Source organism: Dermochelys coriacea, chromosome 9 (genome assembly GCF_009764565.3).
Source record: "Dermochelys coriacea isolate rDerCor1 chromosome 9, rDerCor1.pri.v4, whole genome shotgun sequence".
NCBI classification, from domain to species: domain Eukaryota; kingdom Metazoa; phylum Chordata; order Testudines; family Dermochelyidae; genus Dermochelys; species Dermochelys coriacea.
The window spans coordinates 50,602,127-50,619,386 of NC_050076.1; the positions used below are offsets into that span (position 1 = coordinate 50,602,127).

Genomic DNA, 17,260 nt, shown 5'->3' on the forward strand with positions numbered 1-17,260 from the left:
ACTTTGGACAGTTTAGGGGTTGGCTGGACCATCTCACAGCCAATGAATACTATTAAAGGGAATGTTTAAATGTACCCTGTGCTTTCCTCCGCTCCAGTCCAGTTGCAGCTTACATGTGCAAAATACACTGGAAAGGTCAAGGAGAACAGAGGAACAGGAACAGCTGTCAGTTTTATTTGGAAACATGCACTGTTCACTGTTTTTTGCACTGTGTAGCTATTGTGTTGTATGTTTGGATGGCAGCTGGTCTGCATGTCTGGGTTTTACACTTTTATTTCATGTTTAAAATAAATATTAAATTTACACACATGGCTTCTTTAGCAAATGTTATTACATGTAATGAAGTAGAACTTCATCACAGTACCCCATAAGTTGTGGGTTCAAGTACATGGCTGGCCTCACTAAAGATTTTTTTTTTAAATGCAATGTCATAGTAATCCATAAGCATAAAACACTTCCATACATTTCAGCACAGTGAGCAATACACTGTGTGTAGTGGTACATTAAAGTGTTTACAAATCAAATTAAAATTCTTTCAGAGCTGCTCCACACCCAAAAACAGAATAATTACAAATCCCATTTCAGGCCCCCGCCTCTCCCAGTGCATAGGACCATATAAACCTATTATGTGGGTGTGTGAAGCATCCCTGATTTCCACTATGCATGTGAATCCAGCCCTGGTAACAGATGCACTTTCTCGCTGTGTGTATGAGTCCACTCTTGGTAAAAAGATTTTTCCTTGTCCCTACAGACACTGTGCACAGCACAACAGGCCACAACGTTGCAGAACTGGCATCCAAAAGGTTCTGAAGGCAGCGCCAATGATATTTCAATCTTCCAAATGCATATTCAACCACCATTGTACAGTTGCTGAGTATATAGTATGAACCTTCTTCTACCAGGGCTTCTGTGAACAGGATAGGGTTTCAAAAGTCATGGAAAAATGGGGTATGCAAGGTCCCTTAGAATAACAGTGGGAACAGGGATTCCATTTATAACTGTTGTTTGGTGGGAATAGTGTCCCAACTTGTCCACAAAGGTAAAGTCCTGATCTCTAGAAAACCCTGGCATCATGCCCCTTGCCAGTGATCCCACATTAGTGTCCATGCATCTGCTGTGGTGGTTGACAAGGGCCTGCATAACAATGGAGTAGTACCATTTGTGGTTTATATTCTCATGTGCTCCTTGTGGAGAGCAAACTATAGGCATACGAGTCCCATCAGTGGCCGCTGAGCAGTCTGGAAAGCCCATTCTCTCAAAGTCAGCAGTAATTTCAGGAACACTTATGCCTACTACCTTGGCTTTATCAGGAGACGGGGAGCGGGGAGGGTGTGGATGGGGGGGCAGTTAGGGATGGGGGTCCCGGGAGGGGGCAGTCAGGAGACGAGGAGTGGGGCGGAGGTTGGATGGGGCAAGGGGGGGGCCTGTCAGGGGGCGGGGGTGTGGATAGGGGTTGGGGCAGTCAGGGAGCGGGGGGGTTGGATGGGGTGGAATCCTGAGGGGGCAGTTAGAGACAGGGGGTCCCGGGAGGGGGCGGTCAGGGGACAAGGAGCAGGGAGGGTTGGAGGGTTCTGAGGGGGGCAGTCTGGACAGGAAGTGGGTGGGGGCCGATAGTGGGTGGGGGCCAGGCTGTTTGCTGAGTCAGTGCCTTCCCTACCCAGCCCTCCATACCATTTTGCAATCCCAATGTGGCCCTCGGGCCAAAAAGTTTGCCCACTCCTGAGTTAGACCCTGAGCATATAAGCAAGAACCAGTCAGCCAAGCACCTGAAAAAAAGAGAGAGAGAGAGAGAGAGTGTTCCATGCCAACTTTGCAATCTGGCCTACCCTATCCAATGTCCCATCTCCAGCTGGGGCCATTCCTGATGGTTCGGAGGAAGAAGACCCCCCAAAAAACCAAAAACACAGTGTGGGAAGGATCTCTTCCTACCTCTTGCAGGTGGCTAGCTGAAACCCTGAAACCTGAGCTTTTAGGAACATAAGACATTAGCAGGAAGAGCATCCCAAGCAACACTGTCATACTGTCCCACTCATAAATTTGTCCAGCTCTTTCTGAAAATTAAGTTGTTTGTCCCTACAACTCCTATAGGGAGGCTGTTCCAGAGCCTTACTCCTTCTGATTAGAAACCTTCTGATTTCCAGCCAGAATTTGTTCATAGCCAGTTTATATCCTTTTGTTCTTATGCCAACATTGTCCTTTAGCTTAAATGGCTATTCACCCTCCCTGATATTCCCCATCCCTCTCCGTCCCCCTCTTCCTCTCCCCACCATTTATAGAAAGCAATCATATCCCTTCTCTTCCTTCTTTTCGCAAGACTAAACAAGCCAAGCTCTTCTAGTCTCTTCTCATAAGATAAGCCCTCCATTCTCCTTACCATCCTAATAGCTCTTCTCTGCACCTCTTCCCATTTGAATGATTCTTTCTTGAACGTGGGTGACCAGGACACAGTATTTCAAATGAGTATTACCAGTGCCTTGTACAAAGGCATTAATACTTCCCTTTCTCTCCTGGAAATGCCTTGCCTGATACATCCTAGGATGTGTTTTACCTTTTTCACAGTCACATCACATTGGAGGCTCACAATCACCCCGTGATTGATCCCCACAACCAGGTCTCTCTCCTCCTCTGTTGCTTGCAACTTATGACCCCTAGCTTGTAGCAGAAATTCTTATTTTTAGACCCGAAGTTGTTACAAGATCCTGTTGGTATCATTTTTATTAGTGTAAGAGGGACAAGGCAAATTGCCCCGTTTATTGTAAATACAACAAAATATTCCTATATGCAATTTCTATATAGATCCATTCACACACAGGTTCTACATTAAAGGTTGTTATAGTTACCAGCCTAGATGTTGCTCATGCCAAGTCACCGGCCAGGTGGCCTGGACACGAGATTGGAGCCGAGTCGTTGTCAGATGCGCATCCGATGCTCCTAGAGGGTGGTTATAGAACCAGACTCAAAGAACACAGTCCCTGGACCCAATTTTTATAGGTCTCTGGTTCAATACAAGTCTATGGAAGTTGCTTCATCATGCTGAATTTACCATTGAGATGACCGTCAATCAGCTCAATCAGCAGGTGGTACATCCATGACAGCTCCATGATGGCTAGGTATTATCTTCTTGTTCTTTGTTTTGGGTGGATTCCGGTTTGCCCTCCAGGAGTCATCTGGTTATCTCCGGCCCATCGATATCAAGGTTGAAATTCTTAGGATTAGGCTGGCACCATTTACTAACCAATTATTTCCCTGATTCAGGCTCTCAATTCCATGCACTCATCATTCATTCTTTTACTTAACACAATCTGTAATTCTTGATTCATTTAATAAGTTTTATCCCACTATCTATTTTTCCCTCTTTGGATACCAAGATTTACATAGGCATGACAAGGGCCCCCATGGGGGAAGAGTATCAGAGAGTTGTTTTAAAGAACAGCATTGTTTCCTCAAAGTTCTTATCACTTTCCAGCACAGACTTTGTCCTGTACCAGCCTGAAATAATTAGCACTTTGGCCTTGCATTTGTTACAGAGTGAAATTCAACAGCATGGAACTGATGTTCATACCTTTTTACAATACATATATACTCTTTTGTCTGTCTTTATTTCTACTACTACATAATTATAATTCTATCATACTTTGAGGGTGACCCAACAAAATGCATGACCTTGCAAGTTGTACTATTTTATCCCATTTCTATCACTCCAGTCTTATAGCTCTTCCTGTATAATATTCGGATCCTCCTCTGTATTGATGAAGATTAGTCCCAAGACCCCGATCTTTGAGGAGCTCCACTAGTAACCTCCCTCCAGTCCGATAGTTCAGCTTTCAGCACAACCTGTTGCCTTCTCCCGTTTAGCCAGTTTGTTATCCACTTTCCAATTTTTGTACTGATCCCCATTTTTTCTAACTAATTTCCCATGTGGTTCCGTGCCAAATGCTTTACTGAAGTCCAAGAATATTAGAGCTACTACACTTCACTTATCTAAAAGATCAGTTATTTTCTCAAAGAAAGAAATCAGGTTAGTCTGGCATGATCTACCTTTGTAAATCCATGTTGCATTCCAGCCCCTTTAGCTCTGTGAATGTAGTTATTTTTGTTCCGAAACCTTGCATACTACTAAGGTCAGACTAACCAGTCTGTAATTGCCCGGATCACTTTTTCCCCCTTCTTATATATAGGTAGGACATTAGCTATTCTCGTTACATGTTACTAACCCCAAATAGATAGATGTATTAAAAATCCTTGCTACTAACTAGACTAGCAATCTCATGTGCCAGTTCTTTCAGTATTCTGTAATGGAAGTTTAGTCCTCCCAGTGAGTACTAATTAAGCTCTACATGTTCCTTATTATTATCCTTATTGAAAATTGAGGCAAAGTATCATTTAGTTTTTGCCCCTTTCATCTCCTTCCTATCCATACTGCATAGCAGCCAAATTTCATCCATCCTTATTCTCTTTTTATCTATATAACTAAAAATCCTTCTTATTTATTTTAATGTTTTTGGCAAGTGCTGATTCAACTTGAATTTTAGCAGTTCTCACTTTATTCCTGCATTTTCTAACCTCCATGATGTAGCTTTCTTTGCTGATCAACCACTTTTTCCATTCTGAATAGGCTCTCTGCTTACTCCTAATAAGCTTTTTGAGGTGGTTGTTCATCCATCTGGGTCTGGAGCATTTCTCCACAAGTTTTTTCTCTTTTACTTGGTATTCCTATTTTGGATTGTTTTGGAGTTGATTTGAAGAAATTCCAAACCTCTTCCCCATTTAAATCCTTGAGCTTTTCAATCCAATTAACTTTAATTCCCTTTTACTTCCCAAAGTCTGCCCTTTTGAACTCAAAACCCATAGTTGATTACCTGGTTTTGATTATCCTTCCATTTAATTTAAACTGAATCAACTTGTGATCACTCAGTCCAAAGTTATTCCTATGACCAACCCTTCTATGATGGCCTTACCAAAGCCAAGTCTAAAATGGCTTCAACTGAAAAATCTCTGCCAAAAGGTTTGCCAGTGTCTCACAGATGCTCTGCCTGATTCCTGAAATAGGACTGACCCAGTGAGCTGGAGAAGTTCTTCCACCAGGTCGGAATCCATGTTGATGACTCTTGCTGCTGGGAACATGCATATCTGAAAATGGCTCAGCTGGATGTATCAGTGGGCTCATGGAGTATGGACACACAAGGTGTCCCACAGTCCACTATGAACCAAGCCCTAGAGTGGCAATAGCTGGTGAGGGTTCTAGGAAGGAACCATGGGATAAGCTGGGGTATGCCACCAGAAACAGAAGGTCTGACTTGAGTCTGCATCATGCAGTTTGGAGATGTCAGCAGTGTTGGGTGGCCTATGCTTACAGTGCAGTGTGGATGCTTAAGTACGGGCTTGAAAACACCAAATCTGGAAGCCTGGGTCCCACAGACACAGGCTTACTATGAAGTGTAGCCATTGCCACGAAGGCAGAGCATTCGTTACGGTCACAGATGGCATTTACCTGAATGAGTTGTCCATTCAGAACAGATCATTACTTTTGAGTGCTGTTGTCATGCCAAACCCTCAGATATTTGGCTTCAGTAGGCTGTGTGTGTGGCTGCTGTTAATGTGTCTCTCTGTATATGTGTGAGAAGCTCATTTATGAGATGGAAGCCACCAAAAGCAGAGATGGAATTTGGCTATTTAGCTAGGGGGAATTTCCTCTGAATTCCTGGGTTTTTCCCAAATGTGGGTTATGAGACTGATTCAGCTGCTCTTTTATTCCCTTCTGGATGAACTGCCTTTTCTAATGCTTTTAAACTGCAGCTAAAGGCTATCTAATGTGCTGAGATATCAGGGATGTCAGGTCTGGCTCTTCCATAAACAAAGATGCACTTCCTGTTTCCTTTATTCAGGGAGCTAAATTGTAATGGTGTGGATGGAAGACTGTTTTCCATGCGACTGAGAATAATTTACAGCAGCTTGTGATCATACAAAATTATACTGTTCTTCAGAAATTCCGTTGTAGATTTAAAATACCTTTTTTCTTAGCTGCAAGAATAAGCATGAGCTGATCAAAATAGCTTAGCTCAAATCTGAGGTTTTGCCTTGCAACATGCAGATGCAGTAGCATTCAGTGAAGTCTGCATAGCTTAAATAAATGCATAATCTTTTGCGCATACACATACATTTCAGAACTTTTGACTTGAAGACTGTTTCTGCAGAGGCATTATTAAGCTTGAAAAACAGAACACCCCCTGAGCAGGTTGCCTATTAGAATTGTTCAGAATACCTTAACCAATGATGGTATGATTGGCTGTAAAAGTCAGGTTCTAAGTGTTTGCAGAGACCGTTTTATTGTTTTTAGCACTATAGCCCAGTATGTTGTACATTTCCTTTACCCTCCTCTACCTAAACACACAAATCTTCAGATCTAAGCCTGGCTAAATCAAAGTAGTATTTTTTCTACCTTATATCTTAATGTCAGTGACACTAAAAATGTGAATGTGGTTCCTTGCTAAAGAAGTCCTTTTACAGAATGCCATCTTTTTAATCATGCTGGGCCAAATTCTCTGTTTCTCCTCCTGACACACAGATTATTACTGGATTGCTCAACGGCATTAGTATACTTCTGGTGTAGGAATAAGGTATACATTTCAATACCTTTAATTTACCTATTATGAAAGCGCCATTGCAGTTTCACAGTTAAGATTGAGTTGAATTTTAGTCATACAGCAGGGATTCAGCTACTTTGTTACATAGGAAGAATACAGCGTATTCTCCCCAAAATTATAGCACTTGCTCTTTAAGGACAGGTTTGATTTTCTGGGCATTTACAAGTAAATCCATTAAGATCTTTAATATTTAAAATTAAAAATGAGTCTACAATGAAGCAGAGAAACTGCCAGCTAGCCCCGCCCCATTATGCCTGCAGCCAATTCCAGGCCTGTAGAGTGGAGAAAAGGAGAGAGCCTGGCTCATTTTGGGGCTGACTGGCGGAGCTATGGCAGGAGCTAGCCGCCTCTCTATGTGAGGGGAAGGATCACTAACCTGCCCGCCAAGGCAGCCACCTGGAAGGAAGCACTGTCGCCCCAGCCATGGGAGACTCTGGAGGAGACCTAGGAGTCTTCAGCTATGGAGGCAACTGAATGGGCAAAGCCCAGGGATGTTGTAGGGCTCAGCCTGACCAACTTGCAGCTGCTCTGCCCAAAGGAGACAGACTGTGACTAGGTGCTGCTCACGACCCGTGAGAGGACCCTATGGGAAGCAGGCCGCCCAACTAATTGGACTAGAGTTGCCATGCCCCAAAATGAACAGACACTGGTAGGAAGTAGCCCAGGGCAGCAAATTTGGACTCCCTATGACAGAGGTGGGCAAACTACGGCCCGCAGGCCACATCCAGCCCACGGGACTGTCCTGCCTGATCCTTGAGCTCCCGGCCATGGATGCTAGCCTCCAGCCCCTCCCCTGTTGACAAGTCCTGATTCAAACCAAGTTTTTGGATTCAAGGGACTGGATAAAGTGTTCTCCCAGAACTGGATGAGGTGTTCTGGATAAGCAGAGTGGAAAAGGTCTCAGAGGGAATCCCAACAACTGATAGGTCTCAAAATGTAATTGTAATCTGGGAATCATCGTTGAATTGGTGTGTTTCTAGTAGGGGCACACAGAGATTGGTTCTTGGCCTTGTACTATTTAACCTTTTTATTAACGACCTGGAAGAAAGCATAAATTCATCATTGATAAAATTTTGCAAATGACCCAAAAATTGGGGGAGTAATAAACAATGAAGAGGACAGGCCACTGATTCAAAGCAAACTGGATTGTTTGGTAAACTGGGTGCAAGAAAACAGTATGTTTTTCTATGGGGGGAGGGATAGCTCAGTGGTTTGAGCATTGGTCTGTTAAACTCGGTTGTGAGTTCAATCCTTGAGGGGGGGTCATTTAGGGATCTGGGGCAAAAATTGTGGATTGATCCTGCTTTGAGCAGGGGGTTGGACTAGATGACCTCCTGAGGTCCCTTCCAACCCTGATATTCTATGATTCTATGAAATATAAATATATACATCTAGGAACAAGAACACAGGCTATACTTACAGGATGAGGGATTCTATTCTGGGAAGCAGTGACTGAAAAAGATTTGGGGGTCATGGTGGATAATCAGCTGAATGTGAGCTCCCAAGGTTATGCTGTGGCCAAAATGGCTAATGCAATCCTTGGATGCATAAACAGGGGAATGTCAAATAGGAGTAGAGAGGTTATTTTACCTCTGTATTTCCATGCTGGAATACTGCAATCAGTTCTGATGGCCACAATTCAAGAAGGATGTTGATAAATTGGAGAGGACTGAGAGAAGAGAGTGATAGACTCAAGGAGCTCAATCTGTTTAGTTTAACAAAGCAGAGGTTAAGGGGAGACTTGATTAGAGCCTGTAAATGTCTACATGGGGAACAAATATTTAATAATGGGCTCTTCAACCTAGCAGACAAAGGTATACCAAGATCCAATGGCTAGAAGTGGAAACTGGACAAATTCAGATTGGAAATAAGGTGTAAATTTTTAATGGTGAGGATAATTAACCATTGGAACAATTTACCAAGGGTTAGTAGATTCTCCGTGTCTGATGACTTTTAAATTAAGATTGGATGTTTTTCTAAAAATATCTATTCTAGGAATGATTTTGGGGAAGTTCTATGTCCTGTGTTTATACAGGAAGTCCAGACTAGATGATCACAGTGGTCCCTTTGGCTTTGGAATCTATGAACTTGTGTATGGGAGAGTACGGTCTGGCGTACTGCTTTCCCAGAACTGCTCTCATTCGCCAGCCTTCTGTCCTTCTCAGTACATTTGATTTAAAGCCAAAAGTCAGTGTAACACTACTGAGTTTTAATGACCATTTTTATTAACCAGTTTATTACTTGAATTATGTAGCAATAATATAATTTTGGTATCATGTATGTCTCATTTAATCTTTTATGCAATCTCCTTTAGCTGTTTGAGTAAACTTTTGAGCCGCTTTTGTTGAGAGCCTGCTTTTCCATAATCCCTTGTCTGATCTTTTAGATCAGGCCTCATTATTGGGGAAGCAACCCCTAAGTTAAGGTTGTTTTCCAGTATAAAAGATTCTGGAGATTATTTTATTTTAAGAAGCTCTAATACCTCAGTTGTTTGCAGCAAGCTTTGGAATTTGGTAAGGAGAAAGCCTTGGGGCCAGAGGAAGTGCCCTTAGTTTCTCTCATAAAATTCTGTTCAGGCTTGAATGAAAGATGAACTATTGAAAATTTTAATTTCCTTTCTCTTGCTTGCATTGTCAATAAAATGTTGAGAGTCTGCCAAAATTCTAACTAAATATGAGCTCATCTAAGGTCATGACCATGCTCCTGCAACCATCGCACAGCGCACTGTGCTAGAAAGCTTGGGAGCAGCCTCTCTGGGAGGGAGAGAAAATGAGATGAACTCTTCCTGTCCATCTCCCCAACCCCCAAACAAGCCCCAATGGCCAATCCCCTCCCCCTGCCCCAGGATGATAACCTGCTGTGAGTGAATGTAGCTAGTCCTATAGCGCAGGCTGTGCTGTTCAGAGTTCAAACCCTGATGATGATGCATGATGGGGTTGTTAGAGGTGCAACAAATATAATTTACTTTTACTTTTTTCCTTTAAAAGACCCTAGGAAATGATATACTTTTAAAAAGAATGTTGTTTAGGTTGCAAAGTCAAGCACTCAAAAGTTAGGAAATGCCAGAATTCAGGTTGCCTGTGCAATCTTAATTCGGCTCCTGTGCTCGTGCATTGATAGTCTTTAATTACACGATTACATACTATTTTTGTTACTTTCAAGTACTTGACTTTATAACCTTAATAGCATCCTTTTAGTGTGTGCTTTATATATAAAACTGTATGTGTATTCAGAGAAAGATGAATGATACCAAAAAAACCCTCAGGCTTTTGGACTTCCCCCTGTGGTGGTCTTACTATTTTATCTATTCAATGTACTGCTCGCTCAAAGAGGGGTAGAACACAAGCTCAGGGGTGACTATTTTCAAACATCCTCCTGATGTTAGCTGTCCAATACCATATTTAGTCACCTGAATTCAGTAATCTAATTTTCAAAAGTACGGAACGCCCAGCACCTTCCATTGAGGTTCTGTGGTCTCCAACCTCCTCCATTTCTTCCTTTTGGTGGCTGTTTTCAGACTTCAGGACCTTTGTTCTTTGCCTAGGGAAACTTTTCTGGCTTTTTAATCAAAAATCTCCTGTTGACATATTGAAGTCAAGGGGAGTCTTTCCAATAACTTCATTGAGATTTGGCTTGGGCCATCAGAGCAGAGGGAGTGGGATAAGCATTTGTCTCTATCGTATGATGGTGGGATATGTCTGTATAAAAGGGGGAACTCCATTTTGTATTATGTGCTGAACTCATGTCTAGCCCAGCCCAGCCAAGGCTAATGAATTGCATTCCCAGTAACTTCCCTCTTCAGGAAAGGTACTTGACACCAGCACTGAGAAGCCATTACAGAGCAATGGGGGCCTATAATTCTGTGATGGCTCTCTATTACTACCCCACCTCCATGGAATAATCGGTATTTGCCCCCCTTCCTACCGACCCCTAGGCTGGAGCACTCCAGGGGAGCACATGGCAAGGAGAGGGAGACTCTTTTAAAGAGGGTGTGCTGCTCTGAGCAGGGGGCTGACTCACCACATTAGCAGGAGAGAGAACACAGAAGGGACTGTACCAGCCTGAAATGCGGACAAACCTTGGACTCACAGAAGGGACACAGATCAGACTAAGGGAGGCTGTGTCTCTGGACTTTTGTTGTGTTTGAAGAGATCTTTAACTCTTGAAGCTGTCAAGAGTAAAGTGACTGTGGTCAAGAAATTTGTTTGCTAACCCTGTGTTCTTTGATGTCCTGTCCCATTGTCCCTGAAGGGGCCAAACTAGAAGCCAGAGTGACCACATCAAGGTGGAACTCTGAAGGAATGCATGTAAGCGAATGAGGGGGCTCAGGAGGTCTGAGACACTGGTTTTGAGGTCTGGGGTAGCTGGATCATCCCAAGGGAAGGGCTCAGACAAAGGGTCTGTCCTGCGTAGCCAGAATCTTTACCCAGACAGAATTTACACGTGACTAGTGTCTGTGCAGAGGGGTACTGGGCCTGATGGTAACATAGTGGACACAGGCCTTTCCTATAAGAAGACTCACGGGTCAGCTGTTGCCAGTTATTTGAGTTTTCCAAAAAAGACTCATGGTGGGTAACCCAGAAGAGAAATAACAAGGACCATCCCATTGATGATGTGCACTGAGTTAAGTATCAAAGGGAACAAATGTTGTTTGTAAATTTCAATAATCATTTATCAAATATCATTGGGCCTCCAATTTTCTAGTTAAACTCATTATCAGATCTTCTCCAGAAAAGAGCACAAAACAGAAATACCATATAGTAGTGATTAAGAAAAGAAAAAAATATTTCTTATCCCATTTTTTCTCATTCCAGGTGCTGGGGCCATTTGTTGCATCTGAATTGTGTATCATTAGTTCTCTAAGCACCGTATCGGACTACCTGCTTCATGCACATGCACGGCACCATGGCCAGTCCTCAGGAGCACCTGAGCTGGCCTTCCTCTACAAACCTGATCACCAAAACTTTCAGTGAAGACAAAGACTTCAGTGGGATACATGGTGATCATGCACCCACAGGAAACCATCCTTCACCTGAGATCATAGAGGATGTGCGAGAGAAGGGCTTACTTCAGGCAGATTTAATAGAAAATGTGAGCAGTCCAGTCACCACAGCGGTGTTGACCAGCGTCAGCGAGGACTCTAGGGACCAATTTGAGAACAGTGTGCTGCAGTTGAGAGAACAGGATGAAGCAGAAATAGCTGTGCCTCAGGGCAACAGTAACACTGTGGATGGAGAGAACAACACTGGGACAGATGACATTAAAATCCAGTTCAGCAGATCCGGGAGTGGGAGCAGTGGGTTTCTTGAAGGACTTTTTGGCTGTTTGAGGCCTGTATGGAACATCATAGGGAAAGCATACTCTACTGACTACAAACTGCAGCAACAAGGTAAGCCTGCGCCACAGAAATGCTCCCAGTGCATTTCTTTTTCCCTTCATTTCTTTTGAAGTTAAATGTGTGAGGATGCTAAAAGCAATCAAATTATTTTCCCAGTTTTCCATATGACCATTTGTCTGACACTCTCTCATACCTAACATACAGAGTTGCACAGAAAACAGTCACTCAGTAGTGAACCGCAAGCGCAGAATTGTATAAACTAGAGCTGGAAAAGACCACTTACATGATCTACTCCATCCCCTGAACTGGGAACTGGCAGACTTTGAAGTTGAGACAATTATTTAAATTAGTCAGGATGTGGTGGGGCGGTGCCCCGCCCCTGGCGAGACTGGGCTACAGCAGGCCAGAGTGGCTGCGCGGACAGCCAGCCAATCAGAGAAGGCCTGCGGGGAGCCAATCGGCTGAGCAAGAGGCACCTAATCAGGACCAGGCTAGGCTCTATATAAAGGTTGCCCAGGCGAGAGGCAGGGAGTCTCTCCCAGACCTTCCAGGGAGAAAGTCTGTCTCCTGAGCGAAGGAGACCAGCACCCAGGACAGCGCAGTGCTGGGCAGGCTTGGGAGAGCTGAGGAAAGCTCCAGCCCCATACCTGGCAGGCTGCAGGCCCTAATAGAAGGGCCCACAAGGTGCAAGGGGGCCAAAGGGGAAGCAGCCCAGGGAGGAGAAGCGGACAAGTGGAGTGAAGGAGGGCAGGGAGGCTGCCGCCAGAGGGTCACCGGGTTGGGACCCAGAGTAGAGGGCGGACCTGGGTCCCCCCCCTTCCCCCTTGTACTACACCCGGCTGTTAGAAGTGGCCATAAGGGACTGCACCTGACCCTGATAGAAGGGGTTAGACTTTGGGGATTGGTTGGCCACTGCAACTGGGGTGAAGCGAAAAGACTGCTGTTAAACCTCCCGCACTTCCCTGGAAAGGGGTAAGCATGGACTAGGGGGCAGTGTCCTGAAGAGAATGCTGTGAGAAGGGAGCAACGTGGGTCCTGACACCAACGGAAGGCGAGAGACGGACAGGACATCACCAGCGGAGGGCATTCCACATGGACTGAGCTAATTCCCAGAGGTACCAACGGGAGGCGCTGCAGTGGTGAAACCCAACCCCATCACACAGGACTAGAGAAATCTATGGGGAACCTCAGGAACATAATCAAGTTAGGTGATTGGGCAGCATGTGGCTGATTAAAAATAATGTTGACAAATGCAAGGTAAGGTACAGTAGAGGAATAGTTGGAACTGCTCGCACACCTTCCACCATACAATCTTAATGCAGGATTTTCCCATGCTGAATGTATTAGCTAGTGTTGTGTCCAGTCTGGTACTAAATATCTGAAACATTGGAGCTTCCATCACTTCCCTGTGAGAATATTCCACTGCCTCATACACCTTGTTGTCAGGAAGACTTTCAACATTTAACATAAAGAAAAGGAGTACTTGTGGCACCTTAGAGACTAACAAATTTATTAGAGCATAAGCTTTCGTGAGCTACAGCTCACTGGCATCCGATGAAGTGAGCTGTAGCTCACGAAAGCTTATGCTCTAATAAATTTGTTAGTCTCTAAGGTGCCACAAGTACTCCTTTCCTTTTTGCGAATACAGACTAACACGGCTGCTACTCTGAAACCTAACATTTAACATGTCGCTCCACTCCTTCCTTTTACCTTCCCCCCTACCATGCTGAACAATTTTTCTGTGATCTTGGTGTTTACACTTTTCATATATTTGTGGACAGTTATCATGCCCTGCATCCTTTAATTCTGATATAAAAGAGCAGGACAGAAAGAGGCGGTGTGAGAACAAATGGATTGCCAAAAATTGTGGATATTAATGAAAATTGTTAATATGTGTTAGAGGTTATGAGCGTACGGTCTACATATATTTTTAAAAGTACAACCTGACCCCAACTTTGGGAAAGGAAAAAGGCAGATTAGAACAAGCTGTCATTTGAAATAGGGAGGCGTGATGGGGTGAACACACCTTGCACTGGACTGGGAAAGGTTAACTCCTCACTGTGGGCAGAGGAAGCTACACCCCCCCATCCCTACTGGGCATGCTCTAGGTGTAGCAGCAGTATAAGAGGGAGCAGCCCAGCTCAATCTGGGCTGACCGCTGGAGAGGAAGGATGCTCCTTGCCGGTTTCTGCCCAGGAGCCACTAACGCCCTGGCCCGCAGAAGCCAGAGGCGCCAAGACCCAAGCAGATGCCCAGCTACCTGTGGACACCCCAGGGAGGTCTGAGCTACAGGGAGTTGCACCAGCCCAGGAACCTGGAGACCCCAAAGACATGCAGACTGCCACCAGGAGTAAGACGGAAGGTAGGAAGTAGCCCACAAGGGGCCTAGCCATTGTCCTGATGATGGTCAACGTGTTGCAGACTGATCCCCGCTGACCCAGTGGCAGACACACTTACCACTGACAGAGCCCTGGCCTGGGATCCAGTGGAGCAGAGAGGACCCAGTCCCCCTACTTATCCACCACCCCGGGTGGTGGCCCACACACCCCAACGGGCCACAAGGCCATACAGCCCTGCCTGGAGGGCAACTCTGAGTCTGGTTGCCAGGCCTTACTGCCCCACAAACCTGGGGTATCTCTATTGACTCTGGCCGCTAGGCCTTGCTGCTCTGCAAATCCAGGGTATCACTGTGCACTCTGGCTGCTAGGACTCGCTGCCCTGCAGAGAAGGGCTATCCCCTGGACACAGGTCACATGACCCTAACACCCTGTGGATCAGGGCGATTACATTGGGCCTTAGAGCCCTGCAGTTTGGGGCAAATCTGTGGACTTCAGCCCTTAGGTCTCACTGTCCAGAGACAGGGCAGCTCGAAGGATGGGGTGAACTCACTCTGCACTGGACAGGGTCTCCCCCACCCTGTCAAAGGAAGTAAAACTGTTGTAAGGGTATCTGCTAATGTTACTTTGGCATAGAGCTATACTCCACATCACTGTGTTGGATCCAGACAGATACTCGCTGTCAACCAAGTAATTTACTGGACTATGGACGTTGACCAAGCGATTTGTCAGATATATGGTGAAGAACTCCTACATCAGCGTCTGAAAATGGGTTATGTTTGGACCCCAGAATTTTTAAAAACACTGATGGTTTGTGAAACCTGCTAACCAGTGAGATTCTGTGATTTACAGGAGAATGAATGAATCTGGACTCCCATTAGCTGTGTCAGATGAATTGGGTTTAATGTTGATCCCTGGAGGATCCCAGAGGATATGCCATAGGGAGGAATAGCAGAGATATTGATGGCTAGAACTGTATCCAAACACCATAACATGGCTTCACAATCTAAACAGCTGAATGCGACTCCACCCACTTCACTTCTGAGCTAAGTACCTGATAGAGAGGGGAGAGCAAAGGATGGGCCAAGCTGCAAGATCCTGGCATGCAGGAATACAAAATGACCTGTAAAGTAACACTCTCTCTCTCCAAGTCTAGTGTAAGGGGATCTGCTCATGAGAAACAACAAAACCACAACAACACAGCTGTAAATACCACCTTGGATGATTAAACAACTTGATTGAACCCTGACTGAATTGAACTTCTTATCTTGAAAATCAGTCACTGCTAACTCTCAGACTCAACTGGAAAATCCACCTCTACCCTGCTTCTACCTGATAAGTAGTAGAGACTCTTGTAAATATATTTTCTTCAACTGAGTGTCAGTTAATTGACATTTAATACTACTAGCAAATTATGTAAATCTGTTCCTATTCATGGGAAAGACAGTTCTAAGTCTCTTGTGTGTGCTGTTGGTGAGTTCCATCTGTTCCTAGAAGAGGAGAACAAAGGTGAGACAAAATTATAATGGTCGACAAATAGCTACGACAGTGGTGCAAAAGGAGGGCTTTGGGATGTTTGACCACTGGGAGGCATTCATGGAGAGAGGACTGTTATCCTGGGATGGACTCAACCTGAGTAGGGAGGGAAACAGACTTCTGGGATATAGGTTGGCACAATTGATAAAACGAACTTTAAACTTGGAACTCGGGGAAGATGGTTGGGAGATGCTAATCATGCTTGATTTTAATGTTACGAGGGAGGAAAATCAAGTAAGAAAGGATACAGCAATGTAGAAAGGAACAGCAGTGGGCATTACATAAGAGGAACAATAGTTTCGTTGGTATCAGTACTAACAGTCAGGTATGTGATACTGGCAGTAGAATAACTGTACCCAATCAGGTAAGGAATGTGGGTGAAGCCAAGCAGCAACAATTAAGATTTTTGTACACCAATGCAATGAGCCTGGGTAACAAAATGGAGGAACTAGAACTACTGGTGCAGGAAGTGAAACCGGATATTATACGGATAACAGAAATGTGGTGGAATAGTAGTCATGACTGGAGTATAGGTACTGAAGGATGTGTGCTGTGCAGGAAAGACGGAAATAAAGGCAAAGGTGGTGGCGTAGCATTGTATATTAATGATGAGGTAGACTGTAAAGAAATTAGAAGTGATTGAATGGGTAAGACAGAGCCGGTTTGGGCCAAAATCACTTTGGGAAAGAAAGCTACTAGAGGTTCCCTAGGGATAGTGTTTGGCTTATTCTGCAGACCCCCAGGATCTGATTTGGATATGGATAGAGACCTCATTAATGTTTTTAATTAAATAAATACTACTGGGAATTGTGTGATTATGGGAGACTTTAACTTCCCAGATATAGCTTGGAGGACAAGTGCTGCTAATAATAGTAGGGCCCCGATTTTCCTGGTTGTGATAGCTGACAGATTTCTTCACCAAATTGTCACTGACTCAACAAGGGTCAAGCATGCCCTTTTAGATTTGGTATTGGTGAGTAGTGAGGACCTCATGGAAGAAATGGTTGTAGGGGACAACTTTGATTCAAGTGATCATGAGCTAATTCACTTTGAACTAAATGGAAGGCTAAACAAAAATTGATCTACAACTAGGGTCCTTGATTTCAAAAGGGATAACTTAAAATTAAGGGAGTTGGTTAGGGAAGTGGACTGGACTGAAGAACTCAAGGATCTGAATGTGGAGGAGTCTTGGAATTATTTTATCAAAGTTGCAGAAACTATCTGAAGTCTGCATCCCAAGCAAGGGGGAAAAATTCATAGGGAAGTGTTGCAAACCCAGCTTGATGAGCAAACATCTCAAACAGGTGATTGAGAGAGCCTACAAGGAATGGAAGATGGGATGGATGAGCAAGGAAAGCGACCTTTTGGAGGTCAGAAAGTGTAGGGATAAGTGAGGATAGCCAAAA

At 44.4% G+C, this 17,260-nt stretch overlaps 1 protein-coding gene across 6 annotated transcripts in view; it reads left to right on the forward strand.

The window, feature by feature from the left end:
• MAP3K13 (mitogen-activated protein kinase kinase kinase 13) overlaps positions 1-17,260 on the forward strand; it is a 140,188-nt gene that overhangs the window by 80,176 nt on the left and 42,752 nt on the right. For 5 of the 6 annotated variants that reach the window (XM_038416463.2, XM_043492736.1, XM_038416461.2 and 2 more), the window contains one exon: positions 11,459-12,033. In XM_038416463.2, coding sequence (XP_038272391.1) covers positions 11,532-12,033 — 502 coding nt within the window. In that variant the 5' untranslated portion in view covers positions 11,459-11,531. Of the gene's footprint in view, positions 1-517; positions 882-11,458; positions 12,034-17,260 lie in introns of those variants that run through there. The other variant, XM_043492738.1, reaches the window with a different exon arrangement.